General features: G+C 34.6%; 1 protein-coding gene across 1 annotated transcript in view; it reads left to right on the forward strand.

Annotated features, from left to right (window-relative positions):
• LOC148946088 (uncharacterized) overlaps window positions 1–19,308 on the forward strand; it is a 146,064-nt gene that overhangs the window by 28,827 nt on the left and 97,929 nt on the right. The window contains exon 4 of the mRNA XM_089097598.1: window positions 5,910–6,121. Coding sequence (XP_088953724.1) covers window positions 5,910–6,121 — 212 coding nt within the window. The remainder of the gene's footprint in view (window positions 1–5,909; window positions 6,122–19,308) is intronic.

Genomic DNA, 19,308 nt, shown 5'->3' on the forward strand with positions numbered 1-19,308 from the left:
GAGAAATGGTGGGCGTGGAAGGGGTGTTAGTTGCCTTCCAATCACTTTCGACTATTGAAAGGGCACAAGCCCCTCCAATTTCCAATTGAAGGAACCCTTTTGGAGGTTTCTACGACAACTTCTTCGATACGAAGTGCCCTGCTGTAAATGAAAAAAAAAAAAATAATACTTTGTGCCAACATCGTTCTTATATGCCCTCAGGGTTGCCCTCCAATCAATTTCGACTATTAAAAAGGGCACTGGCCACTATAAATTCCAATCGATAGAGCCCTTTTCGAAGTTTCTACGACAAATCCTTCGATACGAAGTGCCGGGTATGGAGGAAAAAAAATACATTGTGCCAACATAGTTCTTTACTTAGGCAGCTTTATTGCGCTGCCTATGATACATGATATTTCCCATATAATGGGAAAAGGTGGGCGTGATAGGGGGGTTATTTTCCCTCAAATCACTTTTGACTATTAAAAACGGCACTTGCCCTTTGAATTTCCAATCGAATGAGCCATTTTTCAAGTTTCTACGACAAAGATTTAAATAAAAACGTAATATGCCCCCAGGGCATAACTTATAACCCTTGCCCTGAAGACTTTGGGGGGAGTGTCCTGCTCAAAGGTAAAATTTACTGAACTTTAAACTGCGTGGAACAAAATGGCTATCTCAAAATTTTGATTGGATATGTTGGGGAAATGGTGGGAGTGGAAGGGGTGTTAGTTACCTTCCAATTACTTTCGACTATTAAAAAGGGCACTAGCCATTTCAATTTCTAATCGAATGAGCCCTTTTTGAAGTTTCTACGACAATACGTTCTATGAAAACGTTATATGCCCCCAGGGCATAACTTACAACCCTTGCCCTGAGGGCTTTGAGGGGGTTGTCATCCTTAAAGATATAATTTACAGAACTTAAAACTATGTTGAATAAAATAGCTATCTCAAAATTTTGATTGGATATGTCTGGGAAAAAAGTGGGCGTGAAAGGGGGGTTAGTTGCCTTTCAATCACTTTCAACTATTAAAAAGGGCACTAGCCCTTTGAATTTCCAATCGAATAAGCTTTTTTTGAAGTTTTTACGACAGCGCCTTCTATAAAAACCTTATATGCCCCCAAGGCATAACCTACAATCCTTACCCTGAAGGCTGTGGGGGAATGTCCTCCTCAAAAACATATTTTATATCTGGAAATCAACTACGCTGAACAAAATGGCTATCTCAAAATTTTGATTGGATGTGTTTGGGGAAATGATGGGCGTGGAGGGGGGGGGGGCTAGTTGCCCTCCAGTCACTTTCGACTATTAAAAAGGGTACTAGCCCTTTGAATTTTCAATCAAATGAGCCTTTTTTATAGTTTCTACGACAAGGCCTTCTATAAAAGCCTTATATACCCCAAGGGCATAGCTTACAACCCTTGCCCTGAAGGCTGTGGGGGAGTGTCCTCCTCAAAAACATAATTTCTGTTTCGAAATCAACTACCCTGAACAAAATGGCTGTCTCAAAATTTTGATTGGATGTGTTGCGGGAAATAATGGGCGTGGAAGGGGTGTTAGTTGCCTTAAAATCACTTTCGACTATTAAAAAGCGCACAAGCAACTCCAATTTCCAATTGAATGAGCCCTTTTCAAAGTTTCTGTGACAAGTTTTTCGATGCGAAGTGCCCTGCTCTAAAGGAAAAAAAAAATAATAAATGATACATTGTCCCAACATAGTTCCTATATGTCCTCAGGGCATAACTTAAAACCCTTGCCCCGAGGGTTGTGGGGGAGTGTCCTCCTCAAAAACATATTTTCTCTCTGGAAATCAACTACGCTGAACAAAAATGCTATCTCAAAATTTTGATTGGATGTGTTTGGGGGAATGAGGGGCGTGGGGGGGAGGCTAGTGGCCCTCCAATCACTTTCGACTATTAAAAAGGGCCCTAGCCATTCCAATTTCCAATCGAATGACCTCTTTTCGAAGCTTCTACGACAACTCCTTCGATACGAAGTTCAAGGGTATGGAGAAAAAAAATAATACATTGTGTCCACATTGTTCTTTACTTAGGCACTGCTATCACGCTGCCTATGATTAGAAAAATAATTTGTATCAGTTTCAATTGGTTCTACCAGGCTAATGAGATCGGTAAAGGGTAGAGCTCCTTATTTACTTTCTTTGACTAAGAAATAACTTTATAAAACAACGGAAAGTGGAACAAGAAGCAAAAAGTGTTGAAAAGGGATTTGATTCCCATCTACGTCTTCTTATAGCAACACAAAAACAGAAAGTAAAGACAATCTTAACAGTGAAAGAAGCTCAACTTTGACCAAATTAATTAACAAACATGATCCAATTAATGGTCCAACCTCAGATTTGGCTCATATTTGTGATGGGCCCTGTCAACAAGACTTGAATTCCCATTACACTAACAGGAGAGAAAATTCGGAACAGGATCATCATAATTTCAAACATCTTTAAAACACATTTCGGCTTGTGTTTTTCAAAGTTTTCTAACACCTCGTTCCTCACAGGTGATTTTAGAGGAGAGGGGTTGAGGGGGCAATCGCCTCAGGATCATGCATTTTAGGGGCACAAATATGAAATTAGTAATCTAGCATTTATAATCATTTTGTAGTTTTTAAAATTTATCTTTATTAAAATAAACTAGAGGTCGTAGTTTGCAGAAAGTTACTTTCTTACTTTCTTACAAGTACAAGCAAATTGAAGAGGCCAGAACCACCATTGCTTTCCCCTGAAGGATAGTCCATGTTGATTGACTATCTAGAGGTGGACCCCTCTCCCCCCAATGTAAATGCTGGAGCTACGCCCCTGGACGTCTCAGTAAAATCTCAAGAAAAACTGAGGGTAATAAGTTGAAACTCTTAGAGCTGCGATTATTACTGCTTCTACTCTTACTCTTGAACTAAATCAAAAAGCTGCAAGTGCATCCAGGACGTCAAACTAGCATTTTTTCTTACGTCTTGCAAAATAGCTTAGTATTAGGAAAAAAAATAGGGTATTAGTTTTATTTTTTCAAGGAAATTTTGAAGGTGTGAAAATAAATCTAAAGGTACTTTTTGTGTCCAGATTTTCAAATTATCGCACGTTATTGAAAATCGAAAAACATAGAACTAGCGAGCTAAAATATGGATTTTTATGGAGAAAAATTGAAAATATTGAAAATATTCTTTGCCTTAACAATGATAAAGTCTATGTCAATAAAAAACGAACAGAAATTACTGATAAACACTTTTTTCCAACAAAAAAATTCTCAAGGATAAGTAAGGAGCTACATTAAACCAAAGCTGAGCAGAAATAAAGTCAAATAATTCACCAAGCGCAAAACTACCATACATCACAATCAATAAGTAAATGAAACCGAAATAGAACAGAAATCACGACAAATAACCGAGTTAAACTTAGTACGAGCAGAAACTGAGAATAGTAGGTTTGTTGACCCCTCTGTTTTCTAAAGACCAGAAAATAATTTGTACTTTATTGAAAACAAACTACATTTTAAATATTTTCTTTAATAAATGTATCTCAACATGCACTATCACTACAACATACACATAGAAGTATATATAATGAACTGTCAATCCATATTTATTTCTTTTGTCATTTTTGCAGCAATCTTGGTCATGAAGGTGATAAATTTTTTTTTCAATATTATGAGAAATTGAAACAGACAACTCAAAATAAGGATTTTTTCAGTAATGCGTAAATTATTTTCTGGTCCTTAGATAGCATAGAGGACGCCAGTCGTACTGCTTGTTTATTTGCCACTTAGTTAGAATCGGCTATTTATTTTAAATTTTGTTCGTTTTTGGTTTCAGTTATTTTAAGATGGTGGTTTGTGAGTTTTACGATCGGAAAAATATTTAACTGTATTTAAATATAGTTTTACGTCAATAGCATGGATCGATTTCCTTCATGGTTTGTTCATGATATGCAAAATGAAGACACAGCCATAGTAACATCTCGTTGTCGAAGCACGTCAAGAGAGTAAACGTGACTGATCATGACTGACCAATGTGACTGATCGGGCTGCCTCAACATAATAAAAGAGAAGAAGTAAAAAAAAATGAGTTATATTGATCTGCTTAATTCATTTCCTGCTGTAGAACTCAAAATACTTATTCACCAGAAAACTTGTGATAACTGCTATAAAGCGCCAAGACCGGTGAAAATAAAATCTGACAGCTTGAGGTAGTTAACTATCAGACCATTAATATTTTGAAAAAAAATAGGGAAAAATTGAAAATTAGAATTTTAATGAAAGGGAACTCCATGGGCAGCTATTTAGTTTTGGTAATAACGGACGTCAAATCTGATACAGTAAAAGAATCAGCTTTCAATTTGATTCTATATATGTAAAATTCATTAGGATTATAGTTGTTCACCACAAATGGCGAGCTTGAAAAGATTAGTCCCATTTTTGAAAAGGGGAAGCACAGAACAAATAGGGGATTAATGCTGATGAAAAGTATGCCAGCGCTTTTAGCAAATTAGAAGACCCTTTTGTATTTTTTGAAGCCACTACCTAAACAAAACAACTGTTTGTATGTTCTTGTTCGGGAAGGTTGATCATGGACACTGTTCTTTTTTTTAGGGGCAATCGTACCAAATCAGACATCGTAGAATATAGATAGAGGATCCAAGCGAAAAAATATAAAATTTCATCGTCCTTTTTAAGCAGCAAAAGAGATTCAGCCAGAGCTACGTGTTGTTTAATGCCATTTTTTCGCTAATTCAAATTCATAAAGCAATTCAAATGAAATATTCAGGTGTAATCTTCTGTTTTGAAGAATTGCTATGTATAATTTAAATTGAAGAGGAAATAGCAGGGTGGACTGGAGTGGCAGCCCGTCCCATAGTTTGTATAGGCTTACGAATAAGGTAGAAAACGTTCAGAAATTAAATAGAAAAACAAGTTTTTTTTTTCAAGTGACGGTGAGGAACTACATTATAACTTAAAACAAATTATTCTGTAAGTGAGGTGACCTGTCCTTTCTTAAGCCCCTCTTCTCACGCTATATTTTAAGTTTTTCCCGAAAAAAAAAACTTTAAGAATACCGTTAATATAGCCTACAAAGGCAGTTATAATGGTGTAAAAAGCATTGTTCACAATTTCTCAAAAATGGAAGACCTTATTGATCTACATTTGCTTTTAATAATAAAACTTTTCATGCATATGTTTTGAAAAAGAATCTGTAAATAAATGGCTCAGAATTATCCACTAACCACATTCGTTGAGCTAAAAAAATTCTTTCAGAACAATATTTCACAGGTCGATCGGGGTCAAGGTGGAGGAGATAGACCTCCTTGTAAACGGAATACTTTCTGTTCACTTCAGGTTTTAAAGATATGATTTGATATAGTATGGTTAATATTAATACTTGGAGTTCTTCTGAGCCGTGTCTAATACAAAGATCTACGACGAAAATTTTTTTAAAAAGATAAACACACTCTTCAATACAATCCAAATAAAAAGTTAAATAAAGTTGTCCTTATTTGTCACTAGCTACCGCTGCAACCCGGATACAAATACCAACAAACCTTCTCAACGCATTTATTCTAATGTCGCCCTTTACTTTCATTGAAAAAACTTTGTTACCTAATTGCGATGGAGAAGAGTTCATCAGCTGTGCTTTCTTCTTCAAAAAAGTTCCAAGGGTTTAAAATATTTGTATATGCTACTTTTTCTATTTGAATACTGCAGAAAATAAACGAAAATGTCTGCTTTTTTCTTAAAGCAGCAATGTAAGAAACAAAATATGTTACTTACTAAAATGATTGCATTTTAAGCTTTTTATGATATGAAGTTTTGTAATTTAGAATCGTTGTTGCTTTGATCATGTTTCTCTTATGTTATATCCCTCCGATAACAAGCAAAAAATTAGCCGAAAGACGTTATTTGGTAATTCATTCTTCTTTGCAGAACCAACTCGTTTGACAGATCAAACTCGTTTGGACTAAAGCCAGTTTGGGAAATAGAATTCACCGAGCGTGCATTAGAAATCAGTGACATGGCCTTGTTTCACATTCTACGCTTTGCCTCCTTTATTATATCCATTGGGAACGATGGCATTGTTTGGTTCACCCTTGGTTTTGACACTGATGAAATTTCTGCTGCAGATTTTTTTATTCAAAGTGAGAAACTCATTTTTCTTAGTCATGTTTCCTTGATTTTTTCAAAAGTCCGATTCCTTTTGCATAATGTTTTTTTTGGCATTGATAAATTGCGGATATTTTATAATGGGAGAATTCGTTGAATTTCCACAACACTGAGAGCAAAGCCTACCCTATCGGACTCCATAAAAATATCCTAGATAATAACTGGCTCTGTCTTCAAACTTGTACGAGGTCACAACCAGGTATCTTAAGCTATTATACCCAGTGAGTCTGTTAGTTTCACTAAACAGTCAGATTTTGACAAATATTAAGAAGTATCAGAGATTGTTTTTGGTCATAACAAGAATATTTAGGAACCGAATTTAATAATTTTTGCAATTTAAAAATTACTTTCTTTTGTTTTACAGTTAGAAGATATAAGCTAAAACTGAGCGAGGAATTTCTAGCTTTTTGGGATTAAAAAAACTCCAAAAATAATTGCGTTAGAAGCAGTAATTAGCGCTAGAAGAAAATGACAATCGTGAGGGGCCTAAGTCTCGGGCTTCCCCCAAGCGATAGATGTGTGGTGTAAGTGTAACAAGTGAATTGGGGCCGAAGGGCTGGTTGAATTTAACCCATAAGTTTGAGGGTTGAAGTCCCAAGCAGTTTCAGGGTACTCTGACGAATCTTTTACGTCCAATCGTCACCTCTTTTTATACTCTCTCTTCATTACACTATTGAAACTAAATTGTTATAAGTACAGTTTCATAAATATAACAACCAATAATAGCCTATTTAATGGAATAATTTTACCACATTATTTTTTCTCAGATTTTTCATATTGATTTTATTTTTATTTTTCTTTTCAGTATTCTATTATACTTATATAAAGGATATTCATTCTCAAAGAAGCATATCTTTCTCTCATCCCTTCCCCAACCAAAATCCATTTCTTGAGAAGTTCTGTTGCTCTTGGACACGGACAATTGAATATTGTCTTTACTACGAAAGAAGAAGTAAATATGATTTTCAAAGGGATTGGTACACGAGCCGAAAACGAAGTTTTCTTCAGATATTAAATTTGTCTGTTGATGAGCTTTTGAATCGAATCACTTTCTGGTCAAAATGAGGTTTGAATGTTGATTTCGGAATTTTTGGAAATTAAAAGATATTCTTATATCTCATTCTTATAGAAATATAAAAATAAATTAGGAATTTGTCCATAACTTTCTAAGATAAATGGTAGTGTAATTAAAGAGAAGCTACTGTTAAAGCTCAAGAGACATTAAATATAGAAGAAAGCCAAGGAAACATTATAAACTTTGGAATGGGCTATCAACCGATCGCGAGTACTATGCCTTACACCAGTTTATACAAGTACAATCCCATGGATGTCGCTGTAATAACACTAACGTTTATACCTTTGGTGGTCCTAATGACCAAGAACTCTATGTATGCCTTTTGAATAAATGGCACCCGATTTTGAGCTAATTAAGCATATGCCATTGGTATCTCAGAGGTTAATTATTCAGAGGCTTATGTAAATAGCAATGTGGGCACAATGTGTTATTTATTTATTTATTTTTATTTTTGTTTCTTTAGACAAAGGAACTTCGTATAGAAGGAGTTGTCGTAGAAACTTCGATAGGGGCTCATTCGATTGAAAATTGAAAGGGCTAGTGTCATTTTTAGTAGTCTAAAGTAATTGGAGGGCAACCAGCCCCTCTGCGCTGATCATCTCCCCAAACACATCCAATCAAACTTTTGAGATAGCCATTATGTTCAACGTAGTTGTCCGGAAATTATATCATTGAGGATGACAACCCCTCCCCCACAGCCCTCAGGGTAAGGATTGTAAGTTATGTCCTGGGTGCATATAAGATTGTCAAAGAAAGGGTGGTTGTATAAGCCTCGGGGGGGGGGGGCTCATTGGCCTGGTAATCAAAAGTTCTAGCGCCCTTTTCAAGAGTAAAAATGATCGAAAGGCAGCTATTCCCCCAAACATCGCATTTTCCCGAAATGCATCTGATAAGAATTTCGAGATAACCATTTGTTGAAAAAATAATCCAAAAATCGTACCCAGCACAATTCTGTGGCCTAAGTCAAGAGCGATGTGGGCACAATGTGTTATCTATTTATTTGTTTCTTAGTTTTTTTTTACCAGGGCACTTCGCACAGAAGGAGTTGTCGTAAAAACTTTAAAAGGGGCTCATTCGACTGGACATTACAAGTACTATTGCCCTTTCCGATAGTTGAAAGTGATTGGAGGGCAACCAGTCCCCCCAACGCCCTTCATTTCCCCAAATACATTCAGTCAAATTTTTAGGTAGCCATTTTGTTAAGCACAGTTGAAAGGTTCAATAATAATACCGTTGAAAATTGACCCCCAGAGCCCTCAGGGCAAGGGTTGTATGTTATGCCCTGGCATATAAGGTTTTTATGGAAATGGTGATCGCATAAACTTCGGAGGTGGTTCGTTGACTTGGAAACCGAAAGTTCTAATACTCTTTTTAATAGTCATCCCCAACCGCCTGTCATTTCCCCAAATACCTCCAATCAAAATTTTGAGACAGCCATTTTGCTTAGCTTCCAGCTTGCTTAGCTTTGCTTAGCTTATTTGAAAGGTCCAGTAATTATGGCATTGGGGATGACACCCCCCCCCCTCACGGTCCCCAGGGCAAGGACCATTTGTTATTTTAGTTTCCCATTGTTAACATTAAAAAGTTTTATGGAAAGGGTGGTCGTATAAACTTCGGATATGGCAAAATCAATTTGAAATCAGAATTCCTAATGTCCTTTTTGAGAGTCAAAAGTGATTGGAGGTGAACTTGCCCTCTCCCCATCATCTTTTTTCCCCAAATACATCCGATAGAAATTTTTAGACAGCCATTTTTTTATAAAAAATACTCTGAAGATAGGGGTAAAAAGAACGTTAGGGGTAAAAAGGCCATAAGGGTTGAAATCGTCCGTCAGAACCTGGAGGCAAGGGTTGTAAGCTATGCCCCGAAGGCATGTAATGTTTTAAGGTATGGGTGGTCGTATAAACTTTGAATAGGGCTCATTTCATTGGAAATAGGAAGTTATTGAGCTCTTTTTAAGAATTAAAAGCGAATTGAGAACTAGCCCCCCCTCCCACAACCATCATTTCCCAAAACAAACCTCAGCCAGTCTACTTTCTTCACCATTGTTGAAAGATCCTGTAATTATACCTTGAGGTACGTCAATCGCCTCAACGACCCCAGAACAAAGGCTGTAAATTAGGTAATTCGTTCGCTGTTTACGTATAGTATATGTTTCTGAGAAAGGTATGCATGTTTGACCATTGCTTTCCAAAAAGGCAAAGGGCATTCAGGTGAGCCTTTCAGAGAAGGTTGAAGGTAGTGTTAAACTAAATCAAAACAGATTATGTGTATACTGCCTGTCAAAAGAGCTTAACTCAGAATGACTTAGTATGTCAATTCAGAACTTTCTGGAAATGACAAGGGAGATGATCAGTTGACCGAAAAGGTCATATTTATACGCTACTACTACAACTACCACCACTACTACTGCTGCCACTACTACTAATATAACCCCAGTACTATGTTTAAAATATTAAGGAGAAATTTGAACTAAATCAAAAGAGACTATGCGCATTCACATTGTCAAAAAGCGCATCTCAAAAGTGGAGTCCAATATTAAGTTGGAACTTTCAGAAATGCTTAAAGGGGAAGATCAATTGACCAAAAGGCAATATTTGCATGCCACTACCGCTGTTACATTTACTAATACTACTATTGCTTTTACTTCAACTACTACCTCAATTAAAACAACTTCTAAGGCAAAGAGCATTAATATAAAAATCACAAAATGCATAGAAATATGCAGGTTATCAATAATATATACAAGTAATGTCATAGCAACAGCCAATTGCACTAAGTTTAAACTCCCAGGACTTGGTGAGAACAGTATACAAATCACCAAAAGGCAATACATATGCTATTAATACTACCACTACAGTTACTGTAACTAATGACGCTAAGGGTATTAAGGTGAAACTTTTACGGAACGTTTAGGGGTTTCACTTAAACGAAAGAACTATGCATGTAGGTTTTCAAAAGAGTACATACGCTTTATCATAGGAAGCGCCACTCTATATAGAAATATTATTGAAACTTCTAATGGACAGGTACAAAGTTTTTTATTTTGTATAAATATGTTAGTTTTAATTTTAATATCATACTTTTCAAAATATTCATACTTTTTTACCTGTTTTTACTGTCTAAATAAATGGATTTATCCCTATTTGAACGTTTAAGTGTTCATCACAGAACTATAGTGTAGTCTGAGAAAAGGATACCTAATATAAGGCGTTCCGTTGAAAAGAAAAGTAAAGAGTTCCACTAAGCCAAAAATGAGCAGATTTAAAGTCAAATAATCTTCTAAGCGTAAAACTACCGCATATCACCATCAATAAAGAAATGAAAATCAAAACAAACAAAAATTACAATAAATAACCAAGTCACGACTCAAAACGAGCAAAAATTAACATGAGTGGAGCTGAAAACCCCGATGCCTTCTCAAGACCAGAACATAATCTGCACTCGACTGAAAACAAAACATATTTAAAAATGTTTTCACTTTTTTTACTTCAATACATTTTTCCAACTTTATGGAATAAATATCAGTATATGAATATTAAACTTACAACCCACGGTCATATGTTTGTTTTTTTTTCAGAAAGATGCAAATTATATTCTTTTCTTGAGATGGCAAGGGGGTTGTCAGCCCTATTCAAGTTTTTTTTTGCTCGTTTTGAATTTGATTTGGTTTTCTATTGTAATTTCTGTTTGTTTTGAGTTTCATTTATTTATTGACTGTGATCTGTAGTAATTTTACACTTGGAACGTTACTTTATATCTGCTCAGTTTTGGCTTAGTTGAGCTCCTTACTTTTCTTTGTAAAACATATTTTGTGGAAAAAGTTTTTTAAATCAATGTACTAAAAACAATGACACTATGAATATCAATATTTTATTAATGCTTATGAAGATCAATAACGGTTTTCAGGATCTTGTACAAAGATTGGGAGAGAATTAACTAATTTCATAGCTCTAAGCAAGACTTTGTTTGGTACTGTCTCTAGTTTTTCATTTTAACGAAAGCCTTGATTGAATTCACATGATTGGACACGAAGAGGCTGGAGAGTGAAGTGAAAATAAGATCAGCAAATTTTGTAGCAGAAATAATAATTGAAAGCCGACTAGCTTTCGAAATAGGATGAAAAGTTTAACAGATAAGTAATACCACTGAATCGATTCAACACAGGTGAGCAATTATGTTCTGCTGTACAAGTGAATATAGTAAATATAGGTCCCTTACAAGAAGGACTTTGTACGATTGTCAACCACATAAAGGAAAATGAACTTGGTCATCTACTGAAGAGGTTTGAAACTCACCATAATTTTCTGTGTATTTGATTATGAATAAAGCTTTTACCATTGAAATTCTGTTTTTCACATAAAAATTACGTCATATGATAGTTGCTCTCTTTAAAAAAAGGACCATATATAAGGCTTATCAGTAAAGCACATTTAAATTTTCTTTACAAGAAAATGGAATTCATAACTAATCCTAAATAATTTTGGAGGAACAAAGCCTTTCAGTCAACAGGATTTTTTTATTAACATGGGAGTAATTTCCAGTAGTAATAAGTAGAGCCCTAGGTTATATTTCTATAGAAGCTATAGGAACCACTGAACCGTATCAAGGTAATGCTCTTTTGATTTTCAGGCTTATAACTAATAGCGTATCATCTATAGGAATCACTGAACCGTATCAAGGCAATGCTCTTTTGATTTTCATGTTTGTAAATAATAACGTATCAGCTATAAAAATGAGTGAGCCGTATCAAAGCCATACCATTTTGAGGGCCAGTAGCTTTTAATACGGGTGTGGTTCTTCGCACTGGTTGGTTTTTAGGCATCAATGCTTTTAAAAAATATGTTTTTTGGAAAGTTAATTAAATTAGTTAATTGTTTTTAGACGGGTGTGGTTCTTCACACTCATTTGTTCTTAGGCATCAATGTTTCTAAGAAATATGTTTTTTGGAAAGTTCATTAAATTAGTTAATTGTTTGTAGACGGATGTGGTTCTTCACACTGGTTTGTTTTTTGGCGTCGACGCTTTTACTCTGGCCTTGAGTGTTGATATAAAAACTTGATGCAGAGTTAATATCACAGTTCCAAATAGACGTTCGTCTCTCTTACATTGATTGCAGTTCAAAAAACCATCTTTTATTTAAAATGAGCAGTTTTACACTATTGAAAGTTGAAGGAATTGACTGTAATGATATGAAGACGAGAGTCCCCAATGTAGCAGTGGAAATTGCAAAGGATTGTAGGTTAACATTTGAGTGGGATGATATGTTCGGTAGATATGTTATATCTTTGAGTAAATTTAAGTTGGAAGAACAATTATGTTTTTTCACTAAAGTGAATATTATGCATATATCCAGACTACAAGTTGGATTGAATGCAATCATGAAACACATTTGAGAAAAATGAATTGGGGCATCTTGTGAAAAAAAAGAGTGAAAATGTACATGTTATTTTATTAGTGGGTTGTCTGACAATAAGAATGTTTTATAATGATTTTCTTTGGTTAGGTATTTTTAGTTGATCGTTTACTCATCTCCCTAGGGAGCCAATAGGCGATGAGAACGTGCTAAAGAAAAAAAAATCATTTTTGTGTGAGTTACTTTAGTTTATAATTTATAGTGTGAGTGTCCAGAACAAAAAAAAATGCATGGAATTGAGAAAAAAATCATGCGTAATCTTGCGACTTTGGAAATATTTTTGAATCTGAATGATCATTCTCAAAAGTTATCAGTGCAAAAGAAAATATTCTCCCAAAGGATGCTTGACAATATCATGAAAAACGAAGCCCCATCTTTGAATTATTTTATGAGCCATTTACATTATAGGTCAAATGCATTTACTCAATTTATTGACATACTAATCAAAACAAATCAAAATTATATTGCGGATTTGCTATTGAACACTCCCTAAACAGTCCATGTTGATTCAAAACTCTATCAGAATGTTTTTTGCCATCGCCATGGTTTCTACGCCATCCTTGTGAAGACAATGGTAGTTATGATTACAAGCCTACAGATTTTTATTTGGCTGTTAGAGAGAGTCACTCTTCATTTGAGAATTTTATTTTTGACATTACATCAAATAAACAAACTGACACCCGTAAATTTTATAATACGAATGGAAAAAGTATCATTGACTTCAAAAGGAAATATAATAAAGAGTGAAACTGCATTGTATTGTAGTAAATGTGATCCTGGCTTTTTCCTACGAGATCAATACACGGTGAATGCATATGACCTTCCACCGCTGGTCTTTGCCGACAATAATGAATATCTACATGTAAAAAAGGAAATCTAAAAACAACAAAAAAACGTATATATATATGTATATATATATATATATATATATATATATATATATATATATATATATATATATATATATATATATATATATATATATATATATATAATATATATATATATATAATATATATAATACTGATATATATATATCAGTATAATATTGATTTCAGTGCTCTAAGAATAAAATATTCTAATAATATATATATATATATATATATATATATATATATATATATATATATATATATATATATATATATATATATATATATATATATATATATATATATATATATATATATATATATATATATATATATATATATATATATATATATATATATGTATATATATATATATATATATATATATATATATATATATATATATTATTAGAATATTTTATTCTTAGAGCACTGAAATCAATATTATACTGATTGGAGAGGTTATTTTTTGAAAACATTGAATTGGTTATTCAATTTTAAAATAGTTGTGAATCGCGAATTAGTGATTGCATAGTCAATTCAAACAGAGTTCTGTAATATTTTCTGTCAAATGATAAATTATCCAAGGGAATTCCATTCACCTTGCACCCAAGACTGGATAAGCCAAAAAACTAAAATCGTGGGGGGATGCGGTCCAGGATCCAACGGCATTAGCACTTTCCACAAAGGCCAAGGCAAGTTTTGAGGGGATTTATCCATTGATAAGTGATGAATCCGTATAACTACGAGAACCGATGGTAATACGACGTTGATTGGTGATCGTATAGGGAACAAGAAGTTTGATATTGTTACCATTCGCTCTCAGCTTTTTCACTACCAATGCAACAGAGCTCATAACCTGTTGTTTTCGAATGTGAAGAATTGTTGAAGTGAGATTGCCATTTGCATCAGGTGCTACAGCAAGTGCTTTTCTCAGAATGAAACTGGCCTGAGCTAGCTGTGACTTTATGTCAATCTTAAAGTTGAGGGGCAACCATTGAGATATATTAAATATTTCATGATTTAATTTTCCAACGAAATGATACTCTTTGGTCACTTCAGCAGTTAAATCACAATACATATCAACATTCGATCTATATTCATAACCCCTTGCCTGTCCTCTCAACTCCTTATATGACTTTGGAGTCATCAACGTAAATTGTATGTAGCTTGCATAGTTTGATAAATTATGCTAATGCTCACCAATGTTACATTAATGAATACATTGTTTTGTCTGAACAAGTTGTGTAGGATAAAGTTTTCATAGGATACACTGTCTGCATCGGTGGGGGTAAGATTGTCTGACCTGTTCTTCACCACAACATTTAAGTCAATAAATGTGGATGATAAATCGATGAAATGGTCCACATTGGAAAATATTTGGAAGTGTATTTTTTCAGATGCATGACACTGACATCGACATTTTCAGCATTGAATAGATTCAATGGCGAGGGTATTGATGAATTCTATTCTTTGTGGGGGAGATGGGTCATCTTAAAAGAAGAAATCTTTCTTTGATCAATCTTTTTCTTCTTCTTTTTATTGCTCATCTTTTTTCTTGAAAGTCGTTGTTAATATCTTTCGCTTCCCACCTGGGTAGAGACTGATGAGTTACTGACTAGCACGCATCCTTTTTTTAACTCTTACCATTTTGCTGAGATTTTAATTGTTGTTAATATCTTTCTGTTATCTTGTTGTTAACAGCTCTTGCTGAAGATCTAATATTTTCCCGAGCCCAGTCCCGAGCCACAGTTCTGTAGTGTTGAGGCAGCAAAATTTTTTGCAGGCGGTACAATGTATTTTCTGGCAATAGGTAGTGCAGAACGACATAGCCTAGCAAACCAACTACCAAGACCATAGCCAGACATTGTAGTATGCCCCTTGTAATAGTCCATCCCATGACCTATTTGACGATGACTCAGAGCAGCAACAAGGAAATCAATGTCAGGAAAGACAAATGGAATTCGTCTATTGTTCATCTTAAGCAATGGGTCAAAAATTATATTTAATGACACATATACCCTTTGTTATAGCTAAAAGATCGCCGAGTTCACTTCTTAGTGCTAACTAACAGAGTTCCAAATACGAAGTGGTTACGGGAGCATACTTGATATGCCTTCTATTTTAGTGATAAACATTGTTTTCCCTATCTTTTCTCTCTTGAACACGTATAAGGGGAACATTTGAATTACCTATTCTCGACGGTTCCACAAATGAACTGTATACAAATATAAAACTGTACAAGGAGAAACTAGGTGCATAATCTGTATAGATAACAAGGTCCTTGCCACTGAAATTTTCTGCTTTAATAATACGCTTTTTAAGACGGAGAACCTCATGTAAATTCTCATTGAGAACAATTCTGTCATTCACAAATGGATTGGTAATATAAATTATTCTTTGTTCTGTCGAATAGTTGAAAGTGAAACCACCTTTTTTCTACTTGCAGCTTTTTTTGTTGATAAATCGACACAGCTCATGCATATTGTTGTATTCCCTGTAGCGTATGGTTACAATAGGGTAATCATTAGAGTCAAAAGTTGCCACCGCACCTTCATGACCGAAGTCAAAGAGTCTTATTTTAATCTCATAAGGGATCTCCTTTCTTAGGACATCATATGTATTCTTGATAATACAATCGACGAGAGCAGCTTCATATCTTTCTTGAAATTTAATGGCAAGGGGGAGTTTAGTCCAAAAATCACTTCTTCTATTCAAATCGTCATAGAGAGGATCAGAAATATTGGACATGAATGTCACATAAAAATCATTAGACATTGCGTATGTCTTCAACACCTATCCAAGAATCAAATTCAGAGTTATAGCCAAGCCAGAGAAATAGCAACTGTTTCTTACCACCCTATATTCGAGTTTTTAATACTTTTTCAATTTGATAAAAACTACTGTCTTTAAATTTCTGCCACTCATAGTCATACCCCCCCCCCCAAAAAAATAAAAAAATCATCGTCTTTTCTGTCTCATAGTCGATAGGTCACAGGTTTTGTCTCTAAAACTTTTGACACTTTAAAAAGTTCAGTAGACTATGGGCAATTTCCTTTTCAAAAATAGTGCTTGTACGATTGATTCGAACTGTATCACCCACAGAGAATTCGCTTTCAAACTCACTTTCATTGCTAGAAGAATATTGTTTGAGAAAAACGTAAAGTGTATTGTCACCAAGATGAACTTCAAGAGGACTATGTTTGGATAGGGAGTGATGAGGACATTGATTGTAAAGATGCATTATTTTATAAAAATCATAAATAAAGGCAGCAGTATTTTTGAGTATGGAATATCTGGAAATGAGAAGACGAATGGTTCTAATGAATCTTTCAACCAATGCAGTCTTGATTGGGCTATGACTATGATACAGCTATGGACCTTATTTCAATAGAATTTTTGTTACATATGGATTGACAAATTCACTCCCTCAATCTATCTGAACTTTACTGTAGGAATATTTGCCGAGTATTATTTCTAGAGCCATTACAATCTCCTCCCTACGATTAGATTTCAATGGAATTGCATATAAGTAGCGACTAAAAATACTAATCGCAAATAAAATGTACTTATAGGGCTTATTGTATTGTCGCTGTATCTCATTCAAAGTCATAAGATCAGCTTGCTTGATTTGCAATAGTTAGAAGGCCTTTGTTTTTCGATATTGATTACCACGAAGTCCACGATTTCGATGAAAGGTATAGCTCGGTTAACTTTGAAGACATTCTTTTTCTACACTCTTTTGAACATTAGAGGCATGAGCAAGTGTACTTGGGGCACCAAGACTTCCCTTCTCACCGAAATTTGCATAGATACGTTGCAGAGTTTAATCTATTTGGCAAGTAAATGTGTATTTTTCTTCCGCTACCCTTTTGTTTACTGGTGGTAGCAGTGGAACGACGTTTTTTCCTACCCTTTAAAGTTGAATCATCATCACTGTTGTAGATTGATTTGAGTGTACTTGTTAGCATTAGCATTTTAAAATCATCCTTATCCGAATTATCATCATCATCATCATTTACTCATGTCAATTCTTTAAAAAAAATTCTGTTAAACACATGCACTTTGGAACAGTTCGATGTGTTTAAATATCTAAGAATATTTGTTTCAATGGTTACAGTTTTCTTGTGATTTGAGACAACATCAGTTATTAGATCAATAAGATTGGACGTCTACCTACCTAGAGTGATTTGCTTACTTGTATCATCAATTTTAACATCACTTATTTCATTCAACTACTTTAACAGTCTTTTACCCCGCTCCCGATAGGAAACAGGTAATAAATTAATATTTTTGATATGTCCGAGAGTAATGGTGCTGCTGCTGTTGCTGACACAGATGAAGTACTTGACTCTTGTGTCTTATCTGAAACATTCACAACACTAGTGGGTTTTATTTGATAAGGTTTTTGTTTGTCAACACGACGAAGTGCTATTTGAAAAATTAAATGTTTATGATCATCAGGTATACTATTGTCATTAAGAAAATCCGTGAGATTACCCTCAAAATTTGTAGTGGAGATAGAGCCTCATCAATTGCAGTCAATTTACATGATCTAGTCATATTTTCTTTTTTTGATGATGAAAGAAGAAGATTGCTAACAAGATCGGCAATTATTGGAAGTAAAACTGTGAAGAAAACCTTCCCCTGCCTGAACTAAATGTTTTCTTTTCTGTTTTCGACTGGGGTTTCTCTTGGACAGTGCACGAACAAGTTAAATTTAAACACAGTTCGGAAGTGAGTTTAATAAATTCCCGGTCTACATTGTTCAGTATGGCCTTCCTAAGTCGTGGTTTTGAACTATTCAAAACAGAGACCAAGTATCTATTGTGATGTAACTTCTTCAATGTCATAGTTTCAACTAATATCTTTTCCTGTCGCCCACCAGCAGATATACAGTTATTTCAAGATCTAAATTATTACAAAAAATACGTAGTTCCTCAGGTGTATTTTGATTAAGGTCAATCACAATGTATCAATATGTTTTGCTTGCTGCCTGATTGTATTCTGAAAGCAGGAATTTAGTTTCACCCGGATAAATTTGTTTGTTTAAAGTTATGAGGGAGCTAGAGTCACGAACAACTCTGTACACGATGTAATGAGTAAAGTTCAATGAAAGAGTTCCCTTACATTTACCCTGATGAAAGAGCTTGTGCAGGATCATGGTGACGGAAACATTTTCATGATGAGAACGTACTTTGAACAATTGAATCATTTCCTCAGATCATTGCTCTATTGATTAAGCCAAATCATCAACAATAAGCCAAGAATTTGGTTCCAATAAATTGAATACAGGATCCAATCCTTTGATGAATTAAACTTGAGCTTCAATTGCCCTTACACGATCACATAACTGTTGCCAAACACTATAACATTAGTATATATTTTATTGACATTTGATGTTGATATTTTCATAAAAAGTCTTGTTTTCCTACTCATTAATGGCCCACAGAGAAAACATCTGAAAGGTGTCATAAACTTGTACATAATCTATGAATTTCTGTTTGTGTGCTTGCGATCCTATTCAATGAACATCAACAACAGAGTCAAAATCCAATTGTATTATATTAAATATGTTTACATAAAACTGTTTGACAACAGTAAAAAAACAACTTGTGCATAGAAGAAAAATCTGCTTTAAGCCTCTAAAGGATACCGGTGGTGATGCCCCCCCACTGGCGGCCATTCGGATGGTCGAAGCCCCCCCCCCCCACGGTCTAAAAGGCCCCCCAGGGTTTTGGGAAATTTGTTTTATTGCAGTTTACTCACACCGAGACTTTTCCTATGATTTACACGCTT

Source organism: Artemia sp. Qi Xiang Cuo, chromosome 12, assembly GCF_049724085.1.
Source record: "Artemia sp. Qi Xiang Cuo chromosome 12, ASM4972408v1, whole genome shotgun sequence".
NCBI classification, from domain to species: domain Eukaryota; kingdom Metazoa; phylum Arthropoda; class Branchiopoda; order Anostraca; family Artemiidae; genus Artemia; species Artemia sp. Qi Xiang Cuo.